The sequence below is a fragment of the Drosophila yakuba genome, chromosome 2R, assembly GCF_016746365.2.
Source record: "Drosophila yakuba strain Tai18E2 chromosome 2R, Prin_Dyak_Tai18E2_2.1, whole genome shotgun sequence".
Classification (NCBI taxonomy): domain Eukaryota; kingdom Metazoa; phylum Arthropoda; class Insecta; order Diptera; family Drosophilidae; genus Drosophila; species Drosophila yakuba.
Genome location: NC_052528.2, coordinates 7806196 through 7815885, shown reverse-complemented (window position 1 = coordinate 7815885; position 9690 = coordinate 7806196). Strand labels below are relative to the sequence as shown.

The 9690-nt window shown below is 46.2% G+C and overlaps 4 protein-coding genes across 5 annotated transcripts; 3 read left to right on the top strand and 1 right to left on the bottom strand.

The window, feature by feature from the left end:
* The first annotated feature begins 292 nt into the window (after window positions 1–292).
* Window positions 293–2958, top strand: LOC6529610 (ATP-sensitive inward rectifier potassium channel 11). The gene is made up of 5 exons (XM_002090568.3): window positions 293–730; window positions 859–1048; window positions 1433–1828; window positions 1905–2011; window positions 2331–2958. The coding sequence occupies exons 1-5, from the start codon at window positions 501–503 to the stop codon at window positions 2725–2727; spliced, it is 1320 nt and encodes a 439-aa protein (XP_002090604.1). The 5' UTR covers window positions 293–500; the 3' UTR covers window positions 2728–2958.
* LOC6529609 lies at window positions 2732–5262 on the bottom strand. The gene is made up of 4 exons (XM_002090567.4): window positions 4949–5262; window positions 4596–4890; window positions 3668–4509; window positions 2732–3611 (listed from the first exon to the last, which is right to left on the bottom strand). The coding sequence occupies exons 1-4, from the start codon at window positions 5136–5138 to the stop codon at window positions 2998–3000; spliced, it is 1941 nt and encodes a 646-aa protein (XP_002090603.1). The 5' UTR covers window positions 5139–5262; the 3' UTR covers window positions 2732–2997.
* A 127-nt stretch (window positions 5263–5389) lies between these two features.
* LOC6529608 (FAS-associated factor 2) lies at window positions 5390–7971 on the top strand. 2 transcript variants are annotated; one of them, XM_002090566.3, is made up of 4 exons: window positions 5390–5568; window positions 5623–5989; window positions 6265–7329; window positions 7392–7971. In XM_002090566.3, the coding sequence occupies exons 2-4, from the start codon at window positions 5867–5869 to the stop codon at window positions 7596–7598; spliced, it is 1395 nt and encodes a 464-aa protein (XP_002090602.1). In that variant the 5' UTR covers window positions 5390–5568; window positions 5623–5866; the 3' UTR covers window positions 7599–7971. The 2 variants fall into 2 exon arrangements, with proteins under 2 accessions (XP_002090602.1, XP_039229269.1); XM_039373335.1 differs by having other exon boundaries at window positions 5390–5989.
* Window positions 7972–8395: 424 nt separating this feature from the next.
* Window positions 8396–9680, top strand: LOC6529607 (PRA1 family protein 3). Its single transcript, XM_002090565.4, has one exon. The coding sequence runs from the start codon at window positions 8854–8856 to the stop codon at window positions 9475–9477; it is 624 nt and encodes a 207-aa protein (XP_002090601.1). The 5' UTR covers window positions 8396–8853; the 3' UTR covers window positions 9478–9680.
* Window positions 9681–9690: the final 10 nt, after the last annotated feature.

The following is a 9690-nucleotide window of genomic DNA, read 5'->3' as shown; positions in this document are numbered from 1 at the left end:
CGTAGGCGCCAAATTCTTACCAAAGAATATCCAGTGCCAGTAAAGAGATGCAACAAAGATTGTGCTGACCTCCCGACAAATAAAAAGTAAAATATTTGCCAGACTTAGGACAATATTTGATCGTTCGCAAAATAAATACACTGATAGCGACCGACTTTTACTTTAAATCTTGGGGCACATTTCGAGCAACTAATCTTGACGGGCGACGGACAACCGCTGTGATATGCCCCACGATCCAGATAATAAATAAATCCAAATGCACATCTTCAAGGGGCAGATAGTATGGACCCGGACTTAGTCAGTGTCAAGCGGTCAGACAATCAAGTTGAGCTCTCTCTCTCTATAAATCGTAGTCGTGGGCCACTGCAGCCTAATTCAATTAAAATTAAAACGCAGATTTACGTGTTCGAGTGAAATTGCCCCGAATTTCCGACAATTATAGGCCACGCTCTCGTCAGTAATCTCGCGTCTGCGTAGGCGGCAATAGCTGAATCCCGGTCATGCAATCGGACGCATCTCCCCTGGGAGCTGCTGCCACGGAGTCCCTTCCAATGCACCGCTCCACCTCCATGCCGGTGAAGCCCAAGCCACTGGAGCAGAAGCCACTGCTTCGTTCCTCCGAAAAGGAGACGGTCAATGCGTCAGATTACTATCCGGAAAGCCCGGGGTTCGTACGACGCAGAAGGTCAAAAGCCGCCGTAGATCACCTGGAAACACGCAGCGAGCAAAAGTGAGTGAAGTAGCTTTACAATTATATTATGTGTATTATGGCATTAACTTAAGATTATATAATATCATTTTAATAACATCAAAAGTTCATAGAAATAAACCTTCCTTACATTTTTTAAACATCTTAAGTTTCCCCTACACACACGACTGGGCAGGCAGTACGATAGAGCTTACGCCAGATTTGGGATCCGGACCATCTTCCAATGGACAGAGACGAAGCCTTTATCGCGTGATGGAAAAGAACGGCAAGGAGAACGTTGTGTTCAGGCGAATTCCGGAGAAGTCTTGGCGCTACATGCGGGATCTGGTCACCACGCTGGTAAGATCCTGGTTCGGCCGCAGGAAAACGTCAACGCCCCAAGCCGATCAATGTGTATATCCGCGATCGGATGTGTATAGCATAACGCCCAGTATTCAACGAAGACTCGATGAGTTGGCCAATGAGCCACCGCACCTGGGTTCCCATCTTTCGAAGTCTAATCCTAGCCAAAGCGAGCGCGTCACGTTTAGCATATAGTTTCTAGTACATTAATCAAACCATGACCGACTAAAATACTCACACATATTAATAAATACGTATTAACCAACCACATATCCACTTGCTAAATTGGGTGAATGTATAGTGACTTAACTTGTAAGGGTCGTACTTCGTGCATGCTCATCATTGGTAATCCATAAAGATCGTTTTCTTACAATCGCGCAGATGGAACTGAATTGGAAATATATGCTGACTTTGTTCCTGGGAAGTTACTTTCTCAGCTGGCTGCTCTTCGCCGCCCTCTGCTACGTGGTGGCCTACTCCCACGGTGACTTCATCTTCGATCCGGTCAGTGGTAGGCGAATGGGAGAGGGCGTGGACCCCTGTATCTACGGAGTGCACAGCTGGGTGGCCATGCTCATATACTCTGTGGAAACACAGACGACCCTCGGATTCGGCGAAAAGTACGCCAGCGAGGAGTGTCCGGAGACGATCTTTCTGTTTGTCATGCAGATGTTGAGTGCGGCCCTAATTGAGGGCTGTATGGTGAGCGTGATCTATGCCAAGACAGCCCGGCCGGCGAGGCAACTGACCAAGCTGAAGTTCAGCGATAAGGCGGTGGTAAGTAAGCTGCTCCCATTGGGAGCATTGGGAGCCCACCCATTCAGATCCATCCTTTAGCGATTATCTCACGTAGATCTGTTATCGCGACGGCAGGCTTTGTTTGCTCTTTCGCGTTTGCGATCCCCGCGAGCAGCAGTCCATTGAGTCCAAAATACGAGTGTACATGATCGTGGATAAACGGTGAGTCACTGTCGCATTTTCGAGAAATTACTAAACCCATATCGTATCCGGGGAACTGAAGATTTGTTTTGCATAAGAACTCCAAAGCTAATACTATACTATAAATCTTTCTATTAAATGTTTATCTTGTAAGTTTGCTATATATGTATGTATAAATAATAAGTATAAAAACAACTTAAAATATATCTAATCACACTTGACTCCTTAAATATTAAATCACTGGAAATTTCTCAATAAACTTGACCTTCCATTTGAGTACTTGCAGCTGGATTAAACATGCAATTATTATAAACATCCATCTTATCTGTTTCGCTGACAGCACGCGCGAAGGTGAGACTGTGAAAAGTCACGTGGAACTGAAGCTGGAGGGGAATGGGGAGCAGATAATTCTCTGGCCTGATGTAGTGTGCCATGTCATCGATGAGACGAGTCCGTTGTTTCAGTTCACCACAGCAAAACTCTTCAATACTGCCCAATTCGAGCTGTACGTGTCCATTGTTGGCACTTCGCCGGCCACAGCGCAGATGACAGAAGCCAAGACGTCCTATCTTCCAAGGGAGATTTTCTGGGGGCAGCGGTTTGTTAATATCATTCATTACGATGCCCAATACGAACGCTACGTTGTGGACTACGAGAACTTCAACAGGACCATTTCGGTGGACATGCCCATGATGCAGCCGAAAAATGATCACTTCAAGCTGGAGTACAAAAAGTGAAAAGTGTTTTACAAAATATATTCAAAGAAGCTTTTCCATTCCATTACACTTTTGCCAACACTATATTACCAATGAATTTAAAAACATTTTAAGACGAGGTAAATATTCTAACATTTTTGAATTATAAATTGAATAGTTTGATGATTTAATCATCGCTTCAGAAAAATTAATGGAACGCCAAGCGTATTTTGAAAAAGGGAACAGTTAACAATAAATTCAATACAATACTAACAATGTTTTAATAAATTATAAACATGTCTCCCGCGCAGTTTATTCTCCGCATGATTCAGTTTGCTCCTGCTCTTGGTAGAATTTCAACTTAGCCCTCAACATTTCATTTTCATTTTGTAGGCGCGAGAACTCGCGCATGAAGCTATCTCCTTGGAGTAGTAAAGCCAGGGCATCTCGGATCTCTTTTGTGTTTTCCACCTGCTGCTTCATGTAATTCGTCATCTTATTAGCCAGCTGCCGCTGATTGGAGAAGCCAATGTACTCCAGTTCGCGCTCCACCCTCTCACAGCGCTGATCTACAAAATCTCGAAGCTCGCTGAATTCTTTGCGCCAATCTACATCCATCTGGGCGGATAGTCCGCTTGACGATTTGGCCAGCAACTGCTGAGGCTTTAACAGAGGATTTGACGATTGAGGTGTGATGTTTGCATGGTGCGGGGTACTGTTTCGACTGGCTGAAAGCAAGCGCAAACGCCGTTTCAATTCGGGGTCCACCGGCGGGGGATTCTCTTTGTCACTGCCTCCTCCTGTGCTGCTGGCCACGGAAATGTTGGCAGACTGCTCCTCGCAGAGCTCATCCGTCTCGGCGATTTTCATCAGCTTTCCCTCTCCGGAAATGTTGCTCCGATCCTTTAGTGGGCCGCTTAAGGTCTCTGCAAATAACAAGCTTGTTAAAACTAAAAAAAAAAAAAACGCTATAGTAACTTGCGTTGTAGTGACTCCGTGGTGGAGCTGTTGACAGAGTTTTCCACCGAGCTCGGGCCAGATCCCACTGGCGGACAAAGACTTTGACGGTTGGCAGTTTCATTAGGATGCGGTTTCCGGTTGAGCGCCTCCCAGTCAAAGCTGTCTCTGTAAGAGGTGCCCAAGCGCGTGGACATACGATCTACAGCTCTCGGACCTTGGGCATCCAAAAACTCGCAAAAGGAATCACGGCGAACTATGCTAGGCGCCGCCACGCCGTGAACAAGACTGTTAAGCTGTTGTTGGGAGCTCAAAAAATTAGCGGCAATTGATTTACGCAACTCATCGCTAGGAACACGCTCGACACGAGGAGCTTCGGTCACCAATCCAGTGGCATTTCCGGAGTTGTTGAGGCTACTGTTCTGCTGGCTATCCCCACTTGGCACAGGCACGAAGGCTACACGTGTCACAAGCGCATCGTGTACACTCCTCACGGCCAACGGAGCCTTCCTACTCCTCATATCATAGGAAATCAATTCGCCCTTAAGGTTACCAGCACATAGGTAAGTCCCACATTCACTTAGCGCCACCGTAGATAGCGGATGCAAGTTGGTCAGGCGATCCGTGGAGGCTTGACCACGATATTGTCTAATATCGAAGACGTTTATTTTGCAATCGTAGCCCACGCTGACCAGCAGTGGCGGCTGGGATGCGCACATACTGATGTCCCGACAGGGAGCACTGTGCGCTTCGCTGGCATGGAAGATCTTCCGCTTTCCCTGCACATCATAGACGGTTACGGCCCCTTTATAGGAAGCGATCGACAGATGGAAGCGTTTGCTCGGATGAAAGCGCACAAGGGTTGAGCTGATATTAACAGAATAGCGAAAGGTTAAAGCAATTATGCTCTTAGATGGTCCTGTTATAGGGACTTTAGGACTTCATTAACTTACTCGCCATCTATGGTAAAGGAGTTGGTCTTCTGTTTGGTCTTGGTGCCCAAGATACTGATGTCCCCGACATCGCGAACGGCGGCTATATACTCGTCCGTATTGTTGTAGTCCATGTAGAGGACAGTGCTTCTCTGCGGATCCGCCGGAAACCGATGGATGAGTTGTGCCGTCCGGAAGTTGTATAGCTTAACACAACCGCTCTGCCCCACAGCAATCTCCTCCAGGGATTGCTTGGCACACGCCACACAGAAGGCATTGTCGATGGTGAGTTTACGGACTCGTTGAATCTCGGGCGCTGAAGAATTGGGTGTTTATTACTTCCGAGGGAGTTGGGGTCCAAACCTATCTCTTACTCTTGCCATCCCTCTCCTTTATCCGCATCACAGCCAAGCCCGCCATTTTATCCACCTCCACGAAGACCCGGCGCTGGCCGTTGAACTGAAAGTCTGTCGGCTCTGCACTCTGGTGCACATACTCAGACTTTGTCTCCAGATCCGCGAAATCGGAGAGCACGGTCTTCTTAGAGGTTGAAATCACATACATTTTGCTTAACTTCTGAGGACTTTTACACAATTCAAATTTGAGTGCTTTTGTTCGGATTGATTAAAAAGTGTGCCCGCCGCTTTATTACCAGAAATTTCCAAAACTCGTAATCTTTCCTTTGAGGCTGATTCAGGCTGATTCCACTACTCCTAAAAATAAAATTAAAATTTTATAAAATTGTATTTACAATTTCTCTCCCCTCTTCTTACACTTTTTAGATATCTGTCAATATCACCTTTTATCTGTTTCTGTATTTTACTGCGTCAGATAGTTATGCAAATAATTTTCAAAAAGCGAACAAAAATTGTTAGTGCGCATTGATCCGCTGCCTCTTGAATCCGCGGTGAAAACGCGTCGGCCAGTGCGGTCACACTAGTCATTCACAACCAAATTCATCGGATCATTGGCAGAAAGGCAAGAAGAAGAGCAAGTAATCACCTGCGGAAAAAAAATAAATTGCCGAGAAATGATAAAAACCATCTAGTGCGGCAATTTGGCGTGCGTTGAAATGATTCCTGGCGACCAGTAGAAGCATTAAGGACCACGCTACTCATCCCCCGTCCCCCACCGCAGCGGCTGAGCCACTGGACAAAGGCCAGCCTACAACAAAAACAACACCACTGGGACAGTCACGGCCCATTGGCACCCACACAAGCACACACACACGCACTGCGTAGAAGACATCAACAACAAGGAACTGGAAACGGAGGCCTTCAACTGCTGGAAAAATGGAAGCGGACGGACTAACAAACGAACAGACGGAGAAGGTGCTGCAGTTCCAGGATCTCACCGGCATCGAGGACATGAACGTCTGCCGCGACGTCCTGATCAGACACCAATGGGATCTCGAGGTATGCATATGTTTATATGCCCACACAGTGAATGTCAGAATAACAGGGACACGTAAGATGCCAGTCCTACGTACAGTGGTGGCGGAAAACAAACTACTACTAACAAGTTTTGTGCTTGTTATTTGGCGACTAAAGATAGAATTCGTATTAGACTCCTTTAGTAAAACCAGTATTATACATTATTACCTTTACTTATACGAAATATTTATATTTTGCGCTTTTATAAAGATTTATATTTTGTTCCCGTTAACCTTTTTGCATATCTAAACTTGCAGGTGGCCTTTCAGGAGCAGTTGAATATCCGCGAAGGGCGTCCCACCATGTTTGCCGCCTCCACAGATGTCCGAGCGCCCGCTGTCGTCAACGACCGCTTCCTACAGCAGGTGTTTTCCGCCAACATGCCTGGCGGAAGGACGGTGAGCCGGGTGCCTAGTGGCCCCATACCCCGCAGCTTCACGGGAATCATCGGATACGTAATTAACTTCGTGTTTCAATACTTCTACTCCACGCTGACGAGCATTGTCAGTGCTTTCGTGAACCTGGGCGGCGGAAATGAAGCCCGCTTGGTGACAGATCCACTAGGCGATGTGATGAAGTTTATTAGGGATTACTACGAAAGGTATCCCGAGCACCCGATCTTCTATCAGGGCACATATGCCCAGGCCCTTAACGATGCTAAGCAGGAGCTGCGCTTTCTAATCGTTTACCTGCACAAGGATCCCGCCAAGAATCCAGATGTGGAATCTTTCTGCCGCAACACACTGTCGTCGAGATCAGTCATTGACTTTATTAACACACACACTCTGTTATGGGGATGCGACGTAGCCACGCCGGAGGGCTATCGTGTGATGCAGTCGATCACAGTGCGCAGCTACCCAACGATGGTAATGATCAGCCTTCGGGCAAATCGCATGATGATCGTTGGACGTTTCGAGGGGGATTGCACGCCGGAAGAGCTGCTCCGTCGCCTCCAGTCGGTGGCAAACGCCAACGAAGTGTGGCTGAGTCAAGCGCGTGCGGATCGCTTGGAGCGTAATTTTACACAGACTTTAAGAAGACAGCAGGACGAGGCCTACGAGCAGAGTTTGCTTGCGGACGAGGAGAAAGAGCGTCAGCGGCAAAGGGAGCGGGATGCTGTCCGGCAGGCGGAGGAGGCTGTGGAACAAGCTCGACGCGATGTCGAGCTTCGTAAGGAGGAGATTGCCCGGCAAAAGATCGAGCTAGCCACTCTGGTGCCATCCGAGCCGTCAGTGGATGCTGTCGGCGCCATTGCAGTTGTATTCAAGCTGCCCAGTGGAACACGCCTAGAGCGACGTTTTAACCAGACGGATTCGATGCAGGTACGTTGCAGAGAAGTGAGATTGCCTGTTTTGTCGGTATAAAGGATTTTATTCTTTTGTAGGACGTTTATCACTATCTCTTCTGCCATCCCGATTCGCCGGATGAGTTTGAGGTCACAACGAATTTCCCGAAGCGGGTGCTTTTCTCGAAAGCGAATGTTGATGCCGCTGGGGAAGCAGACAAAGCCAACGAGGCGCTGAGCAAAAGCCTTCAGGACGTGGGACTCAAAAACCGCGAGGTGCTATTCGTTAATGATCTGGAAGCGTAACCAAGCACCACCTACCAAATGAAAGCATCATCGTGTTACCAGCTGCAACGCATTACCAAAACTTGAACCAAGTTTTAAGTAGTCGTAGTCAACGTCCAAGTCGGAGGATAAACAGAGAAACTATTCCTAATTTTATCATGAATATTAATATAAATAATTGTTTAACAATGTTTAGGTTGATTCTCTAAACTACCCACCACCACCACCAACCCGTTTCTCAAACATTCACACATCAGTAAAAATCGTTTCCAGAATAATTTCCGTGAACCACAATTTAGTTATTTTTATTTAATAATTTTTATTATGTTAGCTGTACTTACACTTCCGTCTATTTAACGAAAAATAGAACCACATCCTTGTTATTTGACAGAGAGTTTGAATTTAATTTGAATGTGGTCAAATTGAAGTTAAAAATAATCATTTTAAGTGAGAACGTTCAAATACACAAGTACGGGACAGTTAATCATAAAAATATAGTTATACAGATATTACTTTAAATCCCTATACATGGGCTTATCTACCACTAGGAATTTAAATTGTTGAGCGGGCAATTGTAACATTGAGGGCATATATAAAATGAGATTATCGTAAGTTTAATAAATGTTAATGGACAAATTTATTACACCCGTTGCTAGTAGAGAAAAAGTGTATACTAGCTTCGTTTTATTTCAAAACATATTTTTGAATTTGGGTATGGCAACGCCATTTTAACCTATCGATACCTTTGATGATGGGCAATTTGTTGGGAACATATTAATCACGACTCTCACAAGTAATACATTGCTCGTCGAATGTCAATCTCTGTGAAAATTAGATTTCTACTCACTACTACTACTCGCAGAAACTAAAGTTAATAGATGCGCCCAGTTTATACATGTCCATCTTGTGCACTCAAGGCAGCAATCACGAGCTCACCACTAGACTCCCATAGTCATTGCTTGTTAGTCAGCACGAATGTCACGACGGAGTCGTGTAAAAATCTACATATACGCTGGAATTCCGAGGATTGAAGGAGAATAGTGATCAAGAGGACAATAACGACTGGTTCACTGACGACGAGAGGACACGTCTGCTGCCCGGGAAAAGGCGAAAATCAGAAACCACTGGCTTGCGGCCGAAAATTCGGCAGTTGACATCTAATCTGCTCAACGTGGAGGAGGTTCGCAACGTCGCACGGAGCCTACGTCAACCGAGTTACCAGAAGCTGTTTCAGCAGGACAAGAGGAACCAGGACACCCGCAAGAACCCGAAGACCATGACAGCGCCCTCCACTTCCGTAAGCGATGCAGCCGCCGCCTTGTCCGGCAATCTTCAGTTGCCGCCTCTCCGAACACTCGATGACTTTATCCTGGGATCGGCCCGATTCCAACTGCCCAATCTTAAGGATTTCGAGAAGTGGGGCAATCGGGTAGTGAAGAATTTGCTGTACTACCAAACCAACTACTTTCTGCTCTTCCTTACGATTTACGTTTTGATGATTTTCTTCAATCCTTCAAAGATTGTCACTGGTCTGCTGGTGCAGGCTTTAATCATAGGCGTAATCTGGCAGTTCTTCAGTGGAAAGTCGAAGAAGAACTTCATCGCCAGTCGTCTGACAGGGGGAAATGCCAATGCAGCGGAGCAGAATGCCCAACAGAAGTGGTACATACTGGCCGGTGCTCTGCTCGGGGGATATCTCCTCCTGCATCTGCTGAGCGCGGTGCTTTTGACGATTTTCACCGTGTTGCTGCCCATTTCGCTGACCTTCATCCACGCCTCCTTGCGACTGCGAAACATTAAGAACAAGCTGACCAACAGCATCGAGAGCTTTGCTCCCTCCACACCCATGGGCTCCTTGTTGGATGCCCTAAATGTCCGGGCCGAAGGAGTCTTTAATTAGGCTGAGTCATATACCTGCGGACCCGTTCGACACAGTTGGATTGATCGTTTTTATCGCTAGTTATCCTTGTCAATGTTGATCCTTGCAAAGCAAATCCCGGTATTATAATCGATTTTTATTTTAATTTTTGTATTAAACTATGATTTTATGCAGCCATCATGTAACGCAACTATTATAAACGTCAATAAAGTTTTTCCAGTCAATTCGTTTTGT